At 33.3% G+C, this 23,280-nt stretch overlaps 1 protein-coding gene across 4 annotated transcripts in view; it reads left to right on the top strand.

Annotated features, from left to right (window-relative positions):
- The first annotated feature begins 16,090 nt into the window (after positions 1 to 16,090).
- The window catches only part of LOC101488386 (protein TPLATE), a 12,744-nt gene continuing 5,554 nt past the window's right edge, over positions 16,091 to 23,280 (top strand). For 2 of the 4 annotated variants that reach the window (XR_003470029.2, XM_027330183.2), the window contains exons 1-5: positions 16,091 to 17,455; positions 18,050 to 18,646; positions 19,443 to 19,804; positions 20,143 to 20,446; positions 21,681 to 21,803. Coding sequence is in view for 3 of the 4 variants with exons in the window: in XM_027330183.2 (XP_027185984.1) it covers positions 16,328 to 17,455; positions 18,050 to 18,646; positions 19,443 to 19,804; positions 20,143 to 20,446; positions 21,681 to 21,803 (2,514 nt within the window). In the remaining variant the exon portion in view is untranslated. The remainder of the gene's footprint in view (positions 17,456 to 18,049; positions 18,647 to 19,442; positions 19,805 to 20,142; positions 20,447 to 21,680; positions 21,804 to 23,280) is intronic. The other 2 variants (XM_073366714.1, XM_004513474.4) reach the window with 2 other exon arrangements.

Below are 23,280 nucleotides of genomic sequence, written 5' to 3'. Positions count from 1 at the left end.
CAACCTCCATAACATTCAATTACAGCATACCACATTTTGATTTGCTTTCGCAGTTTTTTTTTTCAGGATCAAAGTAAAGATCAGCTGAGGACTGACTTCGCATACAAGGTTAGACAAATTATGAGTAATGAACAGTTAAAAAAAGATAAATAACTAAGTAAAAATTAAAGAGTTTTAAACCAGATTTTTTTTTAAAAAAAATTAGAAATAAAATGTAGAAGAAATTTTATTGCAGAGCAAAAAAATTCAATTAAGTAAATAAATTCAATTCAATAGTGATATCGAAATCCCCGGCAACGGCGCCAAAAACTTAATAGCGTTTCAGCATGTGTACTGAATGTTGCAAGTAATAATAAAACTGTAGTACCAAGTGTCGAACTCAAGGATTGCATTTTACTATCGAATTATATTTAATTACTAAAATTGAACAAGTTCACAAGTTGGTTGAAACAATATTTAGAATTAATAACAAATAAAATTGACCATTTATAATAAGAAAAATGTCACGGATGAGTTTCACTTCGAATCCAACCTTGGTGTCTAATTTGATCCTAGTTATTGAATTCCTTTATTGAATTATTATCGAATTCTCTTTATTGTTTTTTCCCTAATGTCTTAGTGACAGAACTTTTAATTCCAACGTAACCCCTAATTCCTTAGTAGATTTAAGATTAGAATTAAGCATTACCGTACAGAAATTCTCTTTTTAAACTACTACCTCTGCAACTAATTTAATTGGTTTCATGACATGCATCTATGTCTAGACTACAAATTCATGAATTTCTCATCTCAAGCATTCGTAAAGTCCACTTCTGTTTCAAAATACAAATCGTAGAACATTTTAGTTTTTGATCAAGCAATAAAAAGCATTAAGCAAAGAGATGAGAAAAATAATTCAATAAACTCATTCATTTAACAAGAAATCAAATCATAAAAATAAGGGTTTCATCTTGTTACACTCGTCCCTAACAAATAGGGTTTAGTTACTCATGACAGAGATATAAAAGATAGAAATTAGAGAAAAATTACAAGAAAGATTCATGAATGATTCTTGATAAAACTGCTCCAATGATGTTGGTTTCGTTGCCGGTCTCTTCATGAAAGTTGTTGTTATGGATCTTAGATTGCATTTTCACTTTGTGTGGCTCCAATTGGACATATAAAACTCCATATATGGCTGAAATACTCCACATAGGTCATGTTGATTTCTCACCAAAATTCAGCATTGCACTAAAACAAAGTAACAACGCAAAACTCCGTAAAATGTCTACTTAATCAAGGAAATAATAACATAAATATTTCATTAAATCAAAGAACTAAAATCAATAAAATATATCAAATATCTCCTTAAATTAACTAACGGTTAAAGATAAATAAAACTAAAATCAATGAAAAATATGCATATGATCAAGAGTGATCATAAAGCTGCAAACTTAGCAAGTTTACAATCACAACAATCGAAAATATCATTGGTTTGTAACTTTCCTATAGCTCCAATAGAAGCCAAATATTTTAATCTAGATGCAGAAACATGTCCAAGGCGAGAATTCCATAAATAAAAACTAAAAGACAATGAATTCAAGCAAAAACTAGATAGTAAGTCATTAGTGGTTGTTGAGGCTGCAATATATGGGACTCGCAAGTCATCTAAAACATAATGTCCCCCATGTTTATGTCATGTCCTAATCAGCCTCTCAGCATGTGGATCATGCACACAACAAGAAGCGGAAGAAAATATTAAAGGTTCAAACATGAGAAGGGGGTTGAGTTGTGTTTGACAATGTTGATAAAAAATTTGCTAATTTGATAAAGGATTATTGTTTTTTTATGAATTACTTAGATAAGAAGCAATCAAGTTCCGAGGCAGCAAACAACGAAAGCATAAATAATTGGACACATCCAGTCCCCTCATTTAGAAGGCTTTAATACACTAATTGAAATACCTTGAATTACAAAGAACCTGACCATCCAAGCAAGTCTTTGCAAGTAGCCTGACAACCCCACACTTTTGAGGAACACAAACACCTTGACTTTACCAGCCAAGTCTTCTCCACACAACTTGAAAACCCCAGATTGTTGAAGGCACACTAACAACACTATCAAAATTGATTGCAAAGGTTTGAAACTTGAGTAGTTGTTTCTAACAAAGCTGATAATTGTAATAACTCTCACACTCTAAGAAAAACACTCAGAAAATATTTCTCATTCGAACAAGTGTTTCTCTCTTTGAACTCTAAGATGAATTTGGAATTTTTAGCTAGAGTTCTTCTACTATTTTCAAATTTTTCAATGATTTTCTTCTTCAGCCTTGAGTAAGAATTTATAGTTAAAATTAGAGCGTCAATTTAGTCCTTGTTTAATTCTGAATTGTATCTTCATTTCTAGCTTGGTCAACAATGATCTTATTCTAAAATAATTATGAACAATATTTTTTTTATAATATTTTTTTTAACCAATTCTTTATTTCTGAATTCAATCTAAGCAGCTCTTCCAGATTGATTATGTTCATATTTTGTTAAGATTAAGTTTGTAAATTCTTCAGATTGATTAAATTTGTATTTTATTCAAATTGAGTTTGTAAATTCTTCAGATTGATTTTGTTTGTATTTTGTTCAAATTGACTTTGTAAATTCTTCACATTGATTATGTTAGTATTTTGTTCACATTGAGTTTGTAACTTCTTCATGTTGATTTTTCTAAGACCCTTAACTTTAAACTCTAATTTATGCAATTTTAGGGGTTTTTTTGTTAAATTACTTAGGCATTTAGCCCAATTTTACTTTATTTGTGAATTAAGTACCAAAAAAAATATATTTTGTTAGAGTTTATAATATGTTTAATATATGTATATATTTATATATATATATATATATATATATTGAGACTCGATTAAAATTATTTATCGAAGAATAATTTAATCATATTACAAAGGATTTAATACCGGGTATTTTTTTAAAAATGTCACTTGTTGCTGAAAAATGCATCTGTCAATTGAGTTGTGGCGAGAGTAGGTGATTAATAGTACTATTAGTCCTTACTCATTGTAAACTTTATTAGTAAAATATTCTCTAAGGGGGTTAGGAGTAAGAAATGATTTATAAGGTAGTTAAAGTTTAAGGGATTAATTTGACTAAGTCAAATACTATTTGACTAAAGGTGTCGACACGTACAAGATTTTTTACTGTGTTTGATTGTGGTAGTGATAACCGTTGGAAAAAGGTATAACTAAGGTAAGGGCTCCTTCCAAATTTTTAGTTTGCATATTGGACCCTATATGTGTGTTTGATGTGTAAATAATGTGTGAATTTGTGGAAATTAAATTTGTGTGTTTTGATTTGATTATGTGTTCAAGACTGAAATATGTGTGTTTGATATGTGTTTGAGGTGGAAATTTGTGGTGATTAAGTTTTAATGTGATTATGTGTTCAAAACTGATTTATATGTGTTTGATGTATGATGGAGGAGTAGATTTGGTGGAGATTGAATTTGATGTGATTTGTGTGTGATGAACTGTATGGAGGATAAAAAAATTTGAGTATGCTTTGTGATAAGTTTGAAAAATTATTAGTGTTAAATGAGTATTAAAAAAGGGGGAATCCTTTAATAGCTGAATTTACATAATGATTGATGTGGAAGAGTTAGAGTATGATCATGCATTACATAGCTTGTGGTGAACGTGATGGGCCATAGTGTTAGTGGTTACCACGATGAGCCACGATGTTAAGTGGTGACTGTGATGGGCCACGAAGTTAAATGGTGATCGTGATGGGCCACGAGATGGTTCCATGTGATAGTTGGTCCATCTTATCCATACGAGAATTTAACTGATGTGTAAGGCATGTGATAGGTTACACTCTAGTAAATCATGCTAGTCTTTAAGAGACTGCACCTCGATAATTAATACTAAGGCATGTGATAGACGGTACAATAATGATTTACACCCATCGAGGAGGGTTTTTGTTGGAAATTCCAGAATTATCCGCAATGACATATACACATTTCATTAGGGTGTTTGGCACGCGAGTCATGTTTGTTATACTATGATGATTGTATAAACATACTCTGTCAAAACCGAAATCTGCAATTTTTAGCAATTGTATTCGGCTACATGCAGTGCGTGGTCGAATACATGTCTGTAACATTCAGTTTTTATTCAAAATTTTAACTTCGTATTCGGATACGAAACTTTATTTTCGAATACGACAGTGCAGTTTTTGCTATTGACTTAGCACTTGTATTCGGCTACGAAGATGTTGTACTCGAATATGATAGTGTAGCTTTTGCTATTGACTTAGCACTTGTATTCGGCTACGAAAATTGTAACACCCCCACTTTTAACAGCGCGAGTGTATTTTTTTTTTCAAAAAAAAAAATTCATAAAAACAAAGAAATAAAGTAAGAAATACTTTTGGATAAATATTTAAGTCGTAACACAACGACAAAAGTCAACAACATTTACAAACGGCGGAAATAGTTTGAAATAGAAATCCAAAGTATTTAAAACAGCAAAATGCATCGGGGCTATGAGACCTATCAGATATAGCTCATACCCCTGGGGTATTCTTAGCAGACACTTGTACAATAGCACTACCCATAAATCTTAACTTCCCCACGTCACATTAAAAAGTGGTACATGGACCCATCAAAATAAAAGTCTAGCTGACAATATTGGTATAGGTACATGGACCCAAACCTTGGTGAGACGCATCACAGTAAACTTCATATGGTTCTTCTGAATGCGGTAATACCAATATTGGTGAGGTCGTCAACTTTTTCTTTAGTAACTGAAAATTTTCCTCACACTTCTTTGCCCATGCGAACGGTTGATCTTTTCTAGTAAGTTGTGTCAATGGAGCTACAATCTTAGCAAAACCTTCAATAAACCTCTTGTAGTACCCTGCCAGTCCTACGAAACTTTGTATGTCAGTGACAGTCTGAGGCTGTTTCCAAGCAAGAACCGCCTCAATCTTCGCCGGACCCACATTGATTCCTTCCTTGGTTATCACATGTCCTAAGAAATTCACTTCTTCTAGCTAAAACTCACACTTTGATAGGTTGGCATACAATTGCTTCTCGCGTAAAATTTCAAGAACTTGGCACAAATGTTCTCCATTTTCTTCCTTAGTCCTTGAATAAATTAATATATCATCAATGAACACCACCACAAATTTATCTAGGAACGGACTAAAGATTCTGTTCATGTAGTCCATAAAAACTGTTGGTGCATTGGTAACTCCAAACGGCATAACAAGATATTCATAATGTTCATAACGAGTTCTGAAAGCAGTTTTCTGAATATCTCCTTCCCTTACTCGAATCTGATGGTAACCCGACTTCAAGTTAATCTTCGAAAATATCGCGGCTCCTCTCAACTGATCCATCAAATCATCGATGCATGACAGAGGATAACGATTCTTAATAGTTGCCTTATTAAGTTGTCTATAATCCACACATAAGTGCGAGCTTCTGTCCTTCTACTTAACTAGCAACAATGAAGCTCCCCATAGTGATACGCTTGGTCTAATAAATTTATTCTCCAACAAATCTTCAATTTGGCCTTTGAGCTCATTTAATTCCAATGGCGACATTCGATACGGTGCAATTGAAATAGGTCTGGTTCCTGGGTGCAAATCAATGAAAAATTCCACTTCTCTTGGATAAATATTTAAGTCGTAACACAACGACAAAAGTCAACAACATTTACAAACGGCGGAAATAGTTTGAAATAGAAATCCAAAGTATTTAAAACAGCAAAATGCATCGGGGCTATGAGACCTATCAGATATAGCTCATACCCCTGGGGTATTCTTAGCAGACACTTGTACAATAGCACTACCCATAAATCTTAACTTCCCCACGTCACATTAAAAAGTGGTACATGGACCCATCAAAATAAAAGTCTAGCTGACAATATTGGTATAGGTACATGGACCCAAACCTTGGTGAGACGCATCACAGTAAACTTCATATGGTTCTTCTGAATGCGGTAATACCAATATTGGTGAGGTCGTCAACTTTTTCTTTAGTAACTGAAAATTTTCCTCACACTTCTTTGCCCATGCGAACGGTTGATCTTTTCTAGTAAGTTGTGTCAATGGAGCTACAATCTTAGCAAAACCTTCAATAAACCTCTTGTAGTACCCTGCCAGTCCTACGAAACTTTGTATGTCAGTGACAGTCTGAGGCTGTTTCCAAGCAAGAACCGCCTCAATCTTCGCCGGACCCACATTGATTCCTTCCTTGGTTATCACATGTCCTAAGAAATTCACTTCTTCTAGCTAAAACTCACACTTTGATAGGTTGGCATACAATTGCTTCTCGCGTAAAATTTCAAGAACTTGGCACAAATGTTCTCCATTTTCTTCCTTAGTCCTTGAATAAATTAATATATCATCAATGAACACCACCACAAATTTATCTAGGAACGGACTAAAGATTCTGTTCATGTAGTCCATAAAAACTGTTGGTGCATTGGTAACTCCAAACGGCATAACAAGATATTCATAATGTTCATAACGAGTTCTGAAAGCAGTTTTCTGAATATCTCCTTCCCTTACTCGAATCTGATGGTAACCCGACTTCAAGTTAATCTTCGAAAATATCGCGGCTCCTCTCAACTGATCCATCAAATCATCGATGCATGACAGAGGATAACGATTCTTAATAGTTGCCTTATTAAGTTGTCTATAATCCACACATAAGTGCGAGCTTCTGTCCTTCTACTTAACTAGCAACAATGAAGCTCCCCATAGTGATACGCTTGGTCTAATAAATTTATTCTCCAACAAATCTTCAATTTGGCCTTTGAGCTCATTTAATTCCAATGGCGACATTCGATACGGTGCAATTGAAATAGGTCTGGTTCCTGGGTGCAAATCAATGAAAAATTCCACTTCTCTTACCGGTGGCAATCTTGGAATTTCTGTTTGTCACAATACTCATTGACAAGTATCACATCTTCTATGTTCACATTTATCTTTGCCTCCACATTAGCCAAAGGCAAAAACTCATGAGTTCCTTCTCTTAGCGACACTACGAGTTTGTTAGTAGCTAGATACTTAACAACTCCTGGTTCAGGGAAGAAAACCTTTTTGTGAGCACAATCCAATATCACATAATGATACGACATCCAATCCATACCGAGAATGACCTCGAGTGATTGTAGAGGTAAACAAATCAAATTAACCAAGAAATACCTATTCTTAATAGTTATTTGACAATGTAAACATGCATAATTTACTATCAAAGTCTTAGCAGGTGCGGAAACACCAAATCAAAAGGCAAAGCAGACATAGAAAACTTCAAATGATTCACGCAATCCATAGCAATGAAGGAATGAGTTGCCCCCGAATCAAAAAGAGCAGCTAGAGTGTTACCTGCAATCTCACAGTCACATTGAATCAGATTGCTAGATGGATTTCCAGCTTCAGCACTCACGCAATCGTCCTCTGGCAATAGGACGAGTAGCCCTAGTTACATTCACCACTGGTTCCACCTTCGGAGCCATGCAATCCCTTACAATGTGCCCTGGCTTCTGGCAATTGTGGCAAGTAAGTCCCTTAGAGGTACAAACATTAGCATAATGTCCCTCTTCCCCACATCGGAAACATCGATTCCCTTGTCCCAATTGTCTCCTGAAATTTGGGTTCCCTAGGCTATTCTGCCTCCCGTTGTTATTTTGTAGTCGATTATAAGGTTTTGCAACTTGTTTTCCTTTGTTCTGATAATTCACTCGACTAGGCCCTCTTGAATTAAAATTCCCTCCTCGGCTAGCCCTCTTATTTTTCATATCCTCCACTTCTCTACATTTCTCCACAAGAGCTTGGAAACATTGAATTCCCAAGGGTAAGACAGAGTCTTGAATCTCATACTTTAGTTCGTCTTGGAAACGATGACACACGAATTGTTCATCAATCTCTTCACGGAAAAACCTGAAATGCCTTGACAACGGGAAGTATTTTTCTAAAAACTTCCTTTTGAATGATTCCCAATTCACCTCCTCGTGAGCTGATCCCATCAACAACCTTGCACTTTCGTTTGGTGGGTCCATGTTCCATTTTTTTGACATGACCATGGGGGAATAACATTCTTGGAGCAGTGCTTTTGTGCAGGTGTCTGCCGAAAATAACATAACTGATCATTGTTGAAATGCATTTTAATTTTTCTATTACTTTGCTCTAACAATTATGTTGTATCCATTAATACTTCTTTCTATTAGTTTTTAGATAACAATTATGTTGTATCCACTAATACTTCTTTCTATTGACTCTTCTCACTGATTAGCTCACTATGCCTTATAGTATACGAGTTTTGTACCATTTGTCATTGAAGAGTTACAAGAGACAGAATCAGAAGTCATAATAGAATTGAAAGAATTCTTAGAACATATATAGACAGATCTTCGAAGAAGAGATACAAAAAAGTTTCAATCTATTGTTAAAAAAAAAAAACTAACCATATGATGAAGTATTTCCTTAGATAATTTTAATCTAAGATGATATCTCTCATATAGATATGACTTTGAGATGTTTACTTTGTTTCAAGTGACACAATAAAATTCATTTTTCATGTCTATTCTTCTCTTTGAGTATTCATTTATCTCAATATAGAGATTTTGTTTTACTACTCAAAATGTCATTAAAGAGTGATTTGCATAAGAACAACTTTGACATGAATACCCTTGCCCTTAAGTAGATAAAATACCTTTTAGAAAAACTTTAGTTAGAAGATGAAATTGACATTTCAAAAATAGATGTTCTTCTAAATCGTTTTATCTTTTTTTCCAGATAACAATTACAGTCCTTGCGAATCAGTCTTTATCAATTTAAGTTTTAAAAGAAATTAAAAAAAAAACAAATAAATTTTTAAGAATGAGAAAACATGATTGATCCAAAAACATACACTAATTCAAACTATTTCACTAGTATTTCCAGTAGTAATGGATCTTTACTTGTACATAGTAAAGTGCTCAATCAAGATACTAAATTCCAATACCAAATGAAGGTGCTGGAAAACACAAGAAAAAGGGGTTCGAATTGTGTTTTGCCATTTCTTAAAGATACTTCGAAAGTTTTAATAAAATTATTATTTTTTTTTATCAAAACATTCAACTTACTCTTATAAAATAGGTTTAGTTAGAATAAAGTTGAATCATAAAAACTAAGATGAGAGAAATAGTAAGAGATAAAGAAAACATAGATCTTTTTATACTAGTTCACAACAGACTGTTGCTATATCTAATTTTCACCTTACAGCGAGATTTTTTCTCAGTACAGTCGATGAATTTCAATTAATAGTGTACAAGTATTCTTTACTCAGCCTCTTTTGGCTTTGAGTATTTTTCTCTAGTATCTCCAGACTGTCATCGTCAGAACCCTTCTTCAACTTTCTGGCAACCCGCCATTGAGGTTCATGAGTGTTGTTGTACTTTTTCAGGTACTTCTTATGGGTGAGAAAGTTGTTGCATTATCAGGCTAATTTATATCAATTCTAGTTTGTGTTAGAATTGACACAAAGTTTGTTTCTAAGATTCTAACTCTCATTAAGGGGATGTTAATTAAGTCCTATATCAATACAAGTGTGTGAAAACACTTTGATTGATTTAAATCAATTCCAATAACTCTCTTTTGAGAGCATTTTTCATTCATACTTTTTTTTTTGGATGTATTCTTGACTTTTTTAGAATTTCTTCTTAACACATTGCCTTTTTCGTTGTCTCTGTTACACACTTTTGACTGAGCAAGTTCTTCTTAAATAGAGAGAAGAAGTGTCTATTGAGAATATTACTGTTAAAGATCTTCAATCATCATTTAAGGCAAATCAATCTTTAATAAGTATCAAATATATCTTCATGATTGATTCTGCGTATCTTCAATTTAAGAGGGCAGATCTCAGAGGAAGTCACACATACTTTCAAACAATTTAATGGATTCAAGATGTTGACTAGGTGATAAACATATTTTTCTTCTTAAGAGAATTTGACTATTTAAATCATTGACTATCATCGGAGTCCAATGATATAGTGTTTGTCTCAATTATCAAAGATAGAGGACTATTTTGCTTGACACACTTATTAGAGGCAGACAATCATTTTTCCTAACTCACTTTTCTGAGGCATAATATTTAGATCATTGCTCTAATTAATGGATTTACTAGAGGTGCATTTGAGAGTGATTTCGTTAGAGTCAGACACAATTTTAACAGTTTCTTAGAGTCACATAGTACTTTGTTTAGTAGATTCTCTTTTCTTATTTCATCAGAGGATCTAGGTTATTTTAGAACATAGACTTGTAATAATTTGACTTAAACTATATATTGCAATACTTTTTATTGTTATATTATAATTTTCCCTATTAGTAGACATAATTACTTGTTTATTAGGAGATAATATTCTTTATCTTTAGAAACACTTAGATTATTATCTCAAAGTGTTTCTAAACACAGAATCTAAGTGAATCATAGGTTCTCTAAGTGTTACTTCTTAGGTTAATCTTCAACTAGTTTAATCTCAAGAGATCTGAGTGAACTCATTAACTTTTCAAGAAGCAAATTGTTAGGATTTTTAGCCTGTTGAGTAGCTATTACTTTTGATCCTCACTTGCTAGGTAAACTTTTAAGGATTTTCATGACATGATCAAGTGTCGTGTAACTCTTTTGGAGAACATTTAGCCCAAGTACTAAAGTTTGGAATCTCAAGAATATTTTCTCAATGTCGTTGTCCTCTTCTATTTGGAAAAGTTCATATTTTCTCAAAGGTAAGTAGGTTTACCTTTGCTTTCTGCACTTGTTTGCTTCCTTTGTAGTTGAGGTATAAAGCATCAAATATAATTTTTGATGTTTCTTTGTTGTTGCATTCACTATACTCTTTAAAGGTGACTACGTTCATCATATAGTTTATGGCTTTATATTGCATCTAGTATTGTTTATTTTATTTAGCATTGATCTCTTTTGCGGGTATTTCAACACCAACATCATATTTGGGTGCAACGTAGCCATCGTCGACTAAGTTCTAGAGTTCAGGATCATGTGAGATCTAGAAAATTCTCAACCTACCCTTCTAGTATTCAAATCTCTCTCCATCAAATAAATGAGGTCTGTTAACATTACCATATGTAGCTTCATCACTAGAGTTAGTCATAATAAAAACAAAATAGTACGGTCTTTGTCAAACAAGGTAAAGTGTTTAGCCAAAAGACTAAGCTCTAATGCCAATTAAAAAGTGAAAAATGCAAGAAACAGGTTTTTGTATTGTGTTTTGTAAATGTAAAAACTTTTTCTTTCAAACTGATAATTATTGAAAAGCAAGATAAAACAATATGCACTAAAGAGATAGAGAAGAAAAAGTAGAAAGTTTATGCACTAAAGAGTAGAAATTTTATACGTTCTTCGTGATTTGAGTTTTAATGTCTATCAATATCATGTATCTAGTCCAATGTTATAGTTTATAAAATAAAAGATGTGATTCTAAGACATTTATTCACGTGTATATGTGTTCTATATTTGGGATAGAAATACTACTGATTCTTGATTTTAAGCATCCATGAGAATATCACTTTGATGTCATATGTGATTAAAATTTAATCTTGAATATCTTACCATTGTGGTTGTTTAAGTGGTTGGCGATTTTGTCTTTTGAACATTGTTCTCTTTGTGGTTGCCTAAGTAGCTGGTGATTTGTGTTTTGAACATTCTTCTCTTTGTGGTTGCCTAAGTGGCTAGTGATTCGTGTTCTGAACCTTTTATCTTTGTGGTTGCCTAAGTGGTTGGTGATTTGTGTTTTGAACACTTTATCTTTTTAGTTACCTAAGTGTTTAGGGACATGTACCTTTTGAGCATCATTATCGTGTCATGACATATCATATGCATCCTTTTGGGCACCTTATTGGCTGGTTTAATTTTCCCCATTGGCATGAGTGACTTTTATGTGAACACCTTAGTGGTTGGTTATATCCGGATCATACACTTTTAGGAGCATGCATAACTTACATACATTTTATTGTTATTTTTAGTTTGATATAATTATTAGGTGAGTTACTACTTGAATTATTTAGGTGCATTTTATAACTTGATACATCTATGCGAATTATTTAGAAAAATCAATTTTTATAAATCAATTATTAACTTGTTATTTGGTTTAATTTGTGTCGTAGGGTGAAGTCACCCTTTACACCAACATTTAGGTAGTAACGATCTCAAATAGTTGCATGAATTATGTTTGTTTGTTACACGCCCGTGGGAAACGGAGACTTTTACTTAAAAATAATGTTTTGTATTAATAAAATGATGTGGTACATTTTAAAGTTATTTACTTTCCATCGTTAACTTTAAATAGAAATGTGAAAGTGAGTTTTCTTTTGCTAGAAAATAATTGACTCAGAGTTAATTTCAGTCAACTTTGTTTCCCTTGAATTTCACCTAAAGAGAATTTATTTTATTTTATAGTGTAAATGAACATCAATCTAAAAATTGGAAGATTAAATATGCATATAAATAATATTTTAGTAAATTGCATTCCGTTCTTTTACAAAATAAAATATATCAAGTCATTTTTTTGGCGCATCTTCTATTTATTACATGATGAACCACTCTTAAAAAAAAATTATAGTCGTTTTTAAAAGAAAACAAATATTTTTAGATAATGCTTTGGATCAAAATCTGGGGCGTTACAATATCTATATCACATTTTATTTCAGGAATAGTGTAAAAACTTTTTCTTTCAAACTGATAATTATTGAAAAGCAAGATAAAACAATATGCACTAAAGAGATAGAGAAGAAAAAGTAGAAAGTTTATGCACTAAAGAGTAGAAATTTTATACGTTCTTCGTGATTTGAGTTTTAATGTCTATCAATATCATGTATCTAGTCCAATGTTATAGTTTATAAAATAAAAGATGTGATTCTAAGACATTTATTCACGTGTATATGTGTTCTATATTTGGGATAGAAATACTACTGATTCTTGATTTTAAGCATCCATGAGAATATCACTTTGATGTCATATGTGATTAAAATTTAATCTTGAATATCTTACCATTGTGGTTGTTTAAGTGGTTGGCGATTTTGTCTTTTGAACATTGTTCTCTTTGTGGTTGCCTAAGTAGCTGGTGATTTGTGTTTTGAACATTCTTCTCTTTGTGGTTGCCTAAGTGGCTAGTGATTCGTGTTCTGAACCTTTTATCTTTGTGGTTGCCTAAGTGGTTGGTGATTTGTGTTTTGAACACTTTATCTTTTTAGTTACCTAAGTGTTTAGGGACATGTACCTTTTGAGCATCATTATCGTGTCATGACATATCATATGCATCCTTTTGGGCACCTTATTGGCTGGTTTAATTTTCCCCATTGGCATGAGTGACTTTTATGTGAACACCTTAGTGGTTGGTTATATCCGGATCATACACTTTTAGGAGCATGCATAACTTACATACATTTTATTGTTATTTTTAGTTTGATATAATTATTAGGTGAGTTACTACTTGAATTATTTAGGTGCATTTTATAACTTGATACATCTATGCGAATTATTTAGAAAAATCAATTTTTATAAATCAATTATTAACTTGTTATTTGGTTTAATTTGTGTCGTAGGGTGAAGTCACCCTTTACACCAACATTTAGGTAGTAACGATCTCAAATAGTTGCATGAATTATGTTTGTTTGTTACACGCCCGTGGGAAACGGAGACTTTTACTTAAAAATAATGTTTTGTATTAATAAAATGATGTGGTACATTTTAAAGTTATTTACTTTCCATCGTTAACTTTAAATAGAAATGTGAAAGTGAGTTTTCTTTTGCTAGAAAATAATTGACTCAGAGTTAATTTCAGTCAACTTTGTTTCCCTTGAATTTCACCTAAAGAGAATTTATTTTATTTTATAGTGTAAATGAACATCAATCTAAAAATTGGAAGATTAAATATGCATATAAATAATATTTTAGTAAATTGCATTCCGTTCTTTTACAAAATAAAATATATCAAGTCATTTTTTTGGCGCATCTTCTATTTATTACATGATGAACCACTCTTAAAAAAAAATTATAGTCGTTTTTAAAAGAAAACAAATATTTTTAGATAATGCTTTGGATCAAAATCTGGGGCGTTACAATATCTATATCACATTTTATTTCAGGAATAGTTATTAAATGCTTAGTTTTGAATATTTTGATTATTAAATAATTTTCAATTATAAGTATTTATTTTAAAAATTTCATAATATTAAATTTTTTTGGATAATTCATTATTTTATTATTAGTACCTTATTATCTTATATAAATATGAATTTTTTTTTATCATTATCTCAATTGTTAAACCCATGTAACTATGTATTAGAGTTTCAACATACCAATGTAAACATAATAAAAACAATTTTGAAAAATAGTCAAATTTTTTAATAAGTTTTGACTAAATTAATCACTTAACCAATTAATAATAAAAAGGACAGTTACACAGAAGAATTACCGATGCACGCAAATTAGAAAAGGTAAATAATTAAAAGCATTCTATAACTTACAAATAGGACAAAAGACATGATAAGACAAAATTAAGATACGAAAAGACAACTCACGCCGACACATAAGAGTAAAAATTTAAAATCGAACTTATTGTGTACCATTATCAAACGATTGTTTAAGTCGCTTATCTAGAGTCAGATGATTGCATGACTTATCAATATAGTGTGGTCATTAGATGATGAGTCCAACATTAATCCTTGAGCATCTTAGATCATGGCCAAATGTAGATGTATATTTTATCTAGTCATCGTTGACTCTCTTTTGTAGAGGATCTTCGGGATTCTTCTGGTGATGTTCACTTGCATATTTATAGACAAGGAAACAAAAAAGTGCATATCATTGAATTTTGCAACGACAAAATTTCTCTCTACCTAGTTAGTTAAACAAAATGTTGAAATGATTTCGCACATTTTCATGAGTTGCATTAAACTTTCTAATGTAATCTAAAACTTCTTTTCATCGTAAGATGAACTTCAATTTTATTCTTCTCTTTTAATAGATTTATTCTTCTTTTGGAAGAGTCTGAATCAAGTATTATAAGACATACCACCACTATAGATTGCTCAAGTTCAACTAAATTTCTGGCTATAGTTTTTATTATTCACGTGTTTAAATATTTCCTTACATTTCATAAGTTAGTATTCAACATTGAGATATGGATTGGAACTTTAACTATGTGTAGTGCACATGGTTCAGTTCTTTTTTTTGAATGACTTAAGTTTCTCAGTGATGAAATTTTTAAAATTCTTATTATTGCCAAGACACAAAATAAAGAGATAAGAGAAAAGAAAAATACACAAATATTTTTATACTAATTTAGAACAACTGTTGCTTACATAGAAATTTCGCCATAATATAGTCAAAAGACTCAAACTATTAAAGTATTTTTAATTCTACTTCTTCAAGCTTTGAATATTCTTAAAACTTCTCTAAACAAAATATTGTTTGAAGCTTGGAGAAACTTACAAGAAGGATGAACCTTTTGATGTCTTTCTCTGTATTCTACAAGAACATACAAAAAGAAAAACACATTTGTCTTACTACTATATAAGAATTAATAGCTTAAAATTAGAATCAACACTGAAAACAATCAATTCTACTCAAAAATATTTAAACTTATCAAAATTAATTCTAACATATTAAAATTAATTTTGACTCCTCCTACAGTGAAAATAAATTTTAATTTACTAACACATATTTTTATTAACTTAGTTATTAATTATTATTTATAACTGAAATAATATTGCACTTTGATTTTAAGATAAAAAAATTAATAAATTATCTAAATTTATCTCGTGAACGAGGTTGTTAAGGAAATTCATAACGAATCTAATATTTTAAAAACATTATACGATGATTTTGAAATTGAGTGATTAGCCTGTGATTTAATTTAACAAATTTGAAGACCGAAGAGTTTGATGAAAATATTTTAAAGACTCTAAATGGATAGAGTCAGCATATATTAATAATTTCATATATAATTAAATGAATTAAATTTCTTTTTGTAACAAAAATGTGTGATTGTCTCCTTTAAGCAATGTGTTGAATGTGGTACTTTTTTATTTTTTTCATATTCATACATAGAAAACCGAAAACCTTCCCAAACAAAAATAAAAATTCCTTCTAAGCTTCAACTTTCCCCTGCTAAGAGCATCTAGACTTAAGACTAACTTACCATTCCCAAATAGACCACTGCACCACTCTGGTCATTTCTCTCCCAAACACCATCACCTGAAAAATCAATACATTAAATGATTTCATTCTCGCTTCTTTTCTAATGTTATAGTTTCCAAATCGCACCCCAACTTGGATCCAAATGGACATCCTCTTTGCCCAGATCCAAGCTGACCTTCGCTCCAACGACGCCCTTCGCCAATCAGGCGCACTCCTACAAGCCCTCCAACAATCCGCCGCTGGTCGGGACATTGCCGTCATCGCCAAATCCGCCGTCGAAGAGATCGTCGCCGCACCAGCCTCCGCCGTCTGTAAAAAACTTGCTTTCGACGTTATCCGTTCCACTCGCTTAACTCCCGATTTATGGGACACCGTCTGTACTGGTATCCGTAACGACTTTCATTTCCCTGATCCCGATGTAACCGCCGCCGCTGTTTCGATTCTCGCCGCGATTCCTTCTTATCGCTTAGCGAAACTCATTTCCGATTGTAATAAAGAGATCTCTGATTGTTTCGATTCACCTAGCGATAATCTTCGATTTTCTATCACTGAAACCCTCGGTTGCGTCCTCGCACGTGACGATCTCGTGACGCTTTGTGAAAACAATGTTAATCTTCTCGATCGTGTTTCCGCTTGGTGGGGCCGCATTGGAGCTAACATGCTCGACCGATCCGACGCCGTTTCGAAGGTTGCTTTCGATTCAGTTGGCCGGCTCTTCCAGGAGTTTAGCACGAAGCGGATGAGTAAACTCGCCGGAGATAAGCTCGTCGATAGCGAAAACTCACTCGCTATTCGGTCGAATTGGGTTTCTTCCATGGTTGATTTCGTTTGGAAGAAGCGTAGGGCGCTTATGGCTCGATCTTTGATCTTGCCTGTTGAGAATTTCCGGGCTACTGTCTTTCCAGTTGTTTATTCGGTTAAGGCTGTTGCCTCCGGTGGTGTTGAGGTCATTAGGAAACTGTCGAAGTCTTCTAGTGGAGGCAGTGGTGGTGCTGATGTTGACCCTGATGCTGAGAAGTTGGTTGGTGTTTCAGATGTGGTTACACATTTGGCTCCTTTTTTAGTTTCGTCTTTGGAACCGGCCTTGATTTATGAAGTTGGGATTAATATGTTGTATTTGGCTGATGTGCCTGGAGGAAAAACGGAATGGGCATCGCAATCGACTATTGCTATTCTCACACTTTGGGATAGGCAGGAATTTGCTTCTGCTAGAGAGAGTATTGTTAGAGCTGTTGTTACCAATCTTCATCTCCTTGATCTTAACATGCAGGTGATAGTCACTCTAGTCTCATTCAAATCCATGAATTTCCTATTAGTTTCTAGGTTTAAAATTTTGGTCAGCTGATGCACTAAGATTTTTTTAGTATTGTGGCTTCGTCGCAATCACAACTTCGATCACATCAACCATATTTGTATGTAGTTTTTTGTAATATCAAGGATTGTGGCGTTACTAATGATGCAGTCTACCGCAATTTGCAATTTGCAATTTGAAACCCCACTAAGCTATGCATTTCCTAATATGTAATGGTTTATTTTGGTCTACAAATATCCTTCATGCTAATGGGTTGAGCTTTAAACCATGTAGATTTTTGGTTTCTCATCTTTATATTGGTTATTATAAATATCCTTCATGTTAATGGTTTAAACTTTCGACTATGTAGATTTTTGGTTTCTCATCTTTATATTGGTTATTATGACATTGATGTTTTATCGTTAGTGCTGTCTTGTGCGTGAAATGTGTTTTATTCTGTATCCTTTGTGATACTGGATCTTTTAGGAGTAGCATTGGATGTTTGGTCAGACAAAATTGCTTGTGTGTGTGATACAATAATGTTTATTATTGTCTATAAATGGTTTCTTGTAGGTTTCACTCTTCAAGAGGCTACTTTTGATGGTGAGAAACCTGAGAGCAGAATCTGATCGCATGCATGCTTTAGCTTGTATTTGTAGAACGGCTCTTTGTGTGGACTTATTTGCTAAGGAAAGTGTCCGAAGAGGTCAGAAACCTCTTGCCGGAACTGATATTGCTTCACTTTTTGAGGATGCCAGAGTGAATGATGATCTTAATAGCATTACAAGTAAAAGCATATTTAGGGAGGAGTTAGTTGCATCACTAGTGGAAAGTTGCTTTCAGCTTTCTCTGCCTTTGCCTGAACAGAAAAACTCAGGCATGGAGAGCAGGGTCATTGGAGCTTTGGCATACGGAACTGGTTATGGTGCATTAAACTGGACTGAACCTTCTTTAGAAGTGGTAGAAGTTTGTCGACCTTGTGTTAAATGGGATTGTGATGGACGCACCTATGCGATTGACTGCTACTTGAAGTTGCTTGTTAGGCTATGTTGCATATACGATACTAGGGGCGGTGTAAAAAGAGTTAAAGACGGAGCTTCTCAAGACCAAATTTTAAATGAGACTAGATTGCAAAACTTGCAACGTGAACTTGTGAGGGACTTACGTGAGGTACACAAACTACAACATCTAATATTCAGCATTGCTTCCATATAAAGATTTCATTTTCCGACAATTGCATGTATGTGGCCAATAGCATTCAAAAACATGTTATTTATAACTATTAAAATATTTTTAATTGATAAATTTATCACAAAATCCCTTCAATTTCAATGTTACCCTAATTCTCAAGCTTTTTGTGTTGTGGCTATTTAAACCCCTATTAAGACATCTGTTGTAATGCCCATAAAGTTGATAGTGAAATTTTGTTTTTGGTGGGTTTGAATTTGTTAATCATCATTCAGTTACTCACCTCCATGGTGTGCTGAATTATTTTTACCTTGTTTGAACCTGGAAGATATTTTATAAGTCTTCTAGGACATTTTTTTATTCAACCCTTTATTAACGCATCTGTTGTAATGCCAGCAAAATTTGATTATGAAATTTTGTTGTTGGTATATTGGATTTGTCAGTCATCACTCAGTTCAGTTTCTTACCTCCATGTTCTGAATTATCTTTACGTTGTTTGAACCTGGAAGATATTTAATGAGTACTCTAAGACATTTGAAATTTTAATTTTGTAAAGAACCTCTAGGACATGTTTGAATTAGCAAGTTGTTTTTCTGAGCAAATGTATTTATTCTGTGACAACATATGATATACCAAAAAAAAATTAGTTCTTTCGTTTTTGATATAAGAAGACAAGTATCTTCACGTAGATGTGAAATTTAAAATAAGATGTGACATAATCAGAAATAGGTCTTTCTACACTTCAATTCTTGCATATTAATGGTTGTGAATGTAACAGGTCAATACACCAAGAATATTGGCTCGCCTTATATGGGCTATTGCAGAACACATAGATATAGAAGGATTGGATCCACTCCTAGCAGATGACCCAGATGATCCTCTTAATGTTATTATATCAAATATACACAAGGTTCTTTTCAATGTTGATTCAACTACAGAAACAACAAACAGAGTTCAAGATGTACAAGCAGTTCTTATATCTGCTCAAAGGTTGGGATCACGCCACCCTAGAGCTGGACAGTTACTCACTAAAGAGCTTGAAGAGTTTAGGAACAATCCTTTGGCCGATTCTGTCAGCAAGCATCAGTGCCGTTTGATATTGCAAAGAATCAAATACGCTTCAAGTCATCCTGATAGTAGGTGTGGATATTGTGCAAAATTAAGTTCATTACTGTTGGCATTGTTGCTGATTTTGATCTCATTCATGTGTTTCCTCAGTTCACTTTCTTTTCCCCTTTGAGTGATCATTTAATTGAAAGTCTAGTTTATTATGATCGCAAAATTTTAGGCTGTAATGGTGCTGGCTGGTTGTAGAAAAGCTTCTTGCCATTTTGTTCCTTGCTCAAGTTGGTGCTTGGTGGTGATTTCTAATGTTAAAAATGTTCTTTGATCTTTATTAATTCAAATCATAAATTTAATCCATTACATTATACTTATTGTAATTGTGTCTCTTATCATTATTATTACCTTTTCCCCAGGTGGGCTGGTGTTACAGCCGCCAGAGGAGATTACCCATTTAGCCACCATAAATTAACTGTTCAGTTTTATGAAGCATCTGCTGCTCAGGATAGAAAGTTGGAAGGATTGGTTCACAAAGCTATTTTAGAGCTATGGCGACCAGACCCCAGTGAACTAACCCTTTTGCTGACTAAAGGAGTTGATTCTACTTCACTTAAGGTTCCTCCTACTGCAAATACTTTAACTGGAAGCAGTGATCCCTGCTATGTTGAAGGTTATCATTTAGCAGATTCAAGTGATGGGAGGATAACTCTACATTTAAAGGTCAAAGCCTCCTCAATTATATATTTCTTTCTTTCTCAATTTTTATAGCTCTTTATAACATTTTCAAACATTTAGGCAGTGTTTTTAGTTTCTACGTATACATTTTTGTAATGGTCATTATATTTCGCTGTCAAAGTGAAGACACATAATTTGATGCTTAATAAATTAATTTTTACTTTAAAATATGTGAGGAACCATTATATCTTTTGTTTTCAGATACACACTATGTGACAAATTGATTATGTTTAGTGGAAAAAAGTAGTGCATTTAACAATACAATCTTGCTAATTTGTGAAAGCTAATGTTCCAGTTTTATTACTATGGAAGTTGCATTAGTATGTGTCTAGGTAGTTAATCCCAGCGAGATCCCGCTGTCCCGGTGCGGTATAGTGCCTTACCGCGATGGCGTGAAACAAGACCCGACGAGATCTGGGCGAGATCCCGCTATCCCGGCGTAGTTAATCCCAACGTTTCCCAGCGAGATCTGGCTATTATTTCTTCCTTATTTGTTTTATTGTTTCTACTTTCACCTAAGAAGAAGAAGTAGAATATGCTAATGAAGATGATGCTTATCTTTGATTCCTATGCTAGAACATGCATTTGAGTTTTAATATTTAGTTATTTTATTACTGTGTTAAAGATTTCAATATGCATCATCTTTATTTCCTTGACTTTTGTTGGTATTTCAATGTATGTATTGACTAAGAGTAAGACTTGTAAATTCTTATTACTAATTATGAATGTTTCAGAGTTTGAGTCATTTGTTAATTTTGCATTAAATATAGGTTTATATAATATTATACATGTAATTTGTTCAAAAAAATAGCAATTATCCCGCCTATCCCGGAACACGCTATCCCGCTATCCCACTTTTGTGGTTGGCCGTGACGCACCGCTATCTGGGATTAACTACCTAGGTGTGTGTATAGTATTCCAGTCAAAACGGGTTTACAAATTAATATTAAAATTGGTGTTAGTTATCACATTCAGGCCTGCCATTGCCATGGCTTCCTAAATTCATAATTTCACAGAAGAAATTATGATGTTAATTACTAGTGTCTGGGTTACTTTTCTGTAATTTGTTGATAAAAAATTAAATGCATTCTTGAATTGCTCAATTGTTTCATTTTTAAAGTTTTAATCACATGAGCTGAGGATATCATATGTTTTATGAACAAATTTTATCAAACGGCAGTTACAATGTTTCTCATTTCTACAAATATAAATGCTTCAGGTCTTAAATTTAACTGAGCTCGAATTAAATCGGGTGGATGTACGCGTGGGATTATCTGGTGCATTATATTATATGGATGGTTCTTCTCAAGCAGTGCGGCAGTTGCGTAATCTAGTTTCACAGGTTCTCCTCTAAAGTGCATATTCATTCCAGTTTGAGATTTCTATTTTATATTTTCATCTTTTTTATTATTCTTTCTTTTTTTGTTTCAAATATGTCTAGAAAGTTGAGGGGTGTGTCTAGTCTGTAGACTCTGTACTTCGGAGTAATCTCATGCCTAGAATGTTTCAAACTGAGGTGTCAAACGGAAAGGCCTTATGAGTTTGGCCTATTTTGACTCTTTTACTTGAATTAGACCCAGGCTGTTTGATTTGCACCGACCATATAGGCTAGGAAAAAGAAGCAATGATAATTAATTTCTTAAATTATGGAAGTGTTTGCAGAAGTGGTCTGTTTTGTGCAATGGAATTCAGACACCTCTAGAATATTTATTATTTACTTGGATTCAAGTTGGGTGGAAATTTTATGTGATAAAAAAGTACTGCTCAATTTGAGAGGGAAATTTTATCTCACAGCTGTAAGACTGGTGATGTTATATGGGACAGAGTGTTTGGCGGTAAAAAACCAACATGAGGATTAAATAAGTGTAGCAGAGATGCGAATGTTGAGTTTGGTGTGTGGAAAGACTAGATGAGATAGGATTAGGAATGACAACATTAGAGAGAGTTGGGGTAGCACCTATAGTAGAAAAGATGGCAAAAACTTGGCTTAGGTGGTTTGGGCATGTGGAGAGGAGACCTGTAGATTCTATAGTGAGGAGAGTAGATCAAATGTAGGATAGTCACAACACAAAGCTAGAGGTTGGGGAAGACCTAGGAAAACTATAGGTGAAACTATAAGGAAAGACCTAGAGATTAATGAGTTGGAAAGTGATATGCTATATGATAGAACGTTATGGCGTCGTTTGACCCATGTAGCAGGCCCTACTTAGTGGGATAAAGTTTAGTTGTTGTTGTTGTTACTTGGATTCACCAGAAGTTTATAGCCAACTAATTCTATATTTGTAAACGTATAACAAAGGTGAAGGAAAATATGTGTAATCACTGGAAAAATTGTTTACATTTAGTTTGCATAATTTATTTGTATAAACAGTCAGCTTCTTATGTTTTGTTGGAGTTTCGAATGTGGACTTGCTTGCCTCAAAAGGAAAAGATGGCAATTTTTTAGGCAAAGGTTGTATTCAATTCTATGATAATTGTGAAAGAAGATTTGGAAGCTAAAACCTTTCCATTTCAATACCTGCCAATGCTTTTCTCAGCTAGTGGCGGATGATTGTGAAATATTCTTTCAGAAAGTACTTATTTTGTGCTTTTAATTTGACTTATTGTGTTCTTTTTCCTTTGCTTTTATCAATAAATAAAACTAGAAAAGGGTAGTACAATCTAGGTTCAATGACAATTATCCTATTGGTCTGTGGTTATAGGGTGATGTACTTTAGAGTAAAGCAGATAGGACCCTTGGGCCATATGACAATGTGATGACTAAAATATGGCCCATGTCTGTTAGTTTGGGAGTGGAGTCCGTAGAGTCAAGGGAAAGA

The sequence above is a fragment of the Cicer arietinum genome, chromosome 3, assembly GCF_000331145.2.
Source record: "Cicer arietinum cultivar CDC Frontier isolate Library 1 chromosome 3, Cicar.CDCFrontier_v2.0, whole genome shotgun sequence".
NCBI classification, from domain to species: Eukaryota; Viridiplantae; Streptophyta; class Magnoliopsida; order Fabales; family Fabaceae; genus Cicer; species Cicer arietinum.
This window is presented reverse-complemented; position numbering and strand designations above follow the sequence as displayed.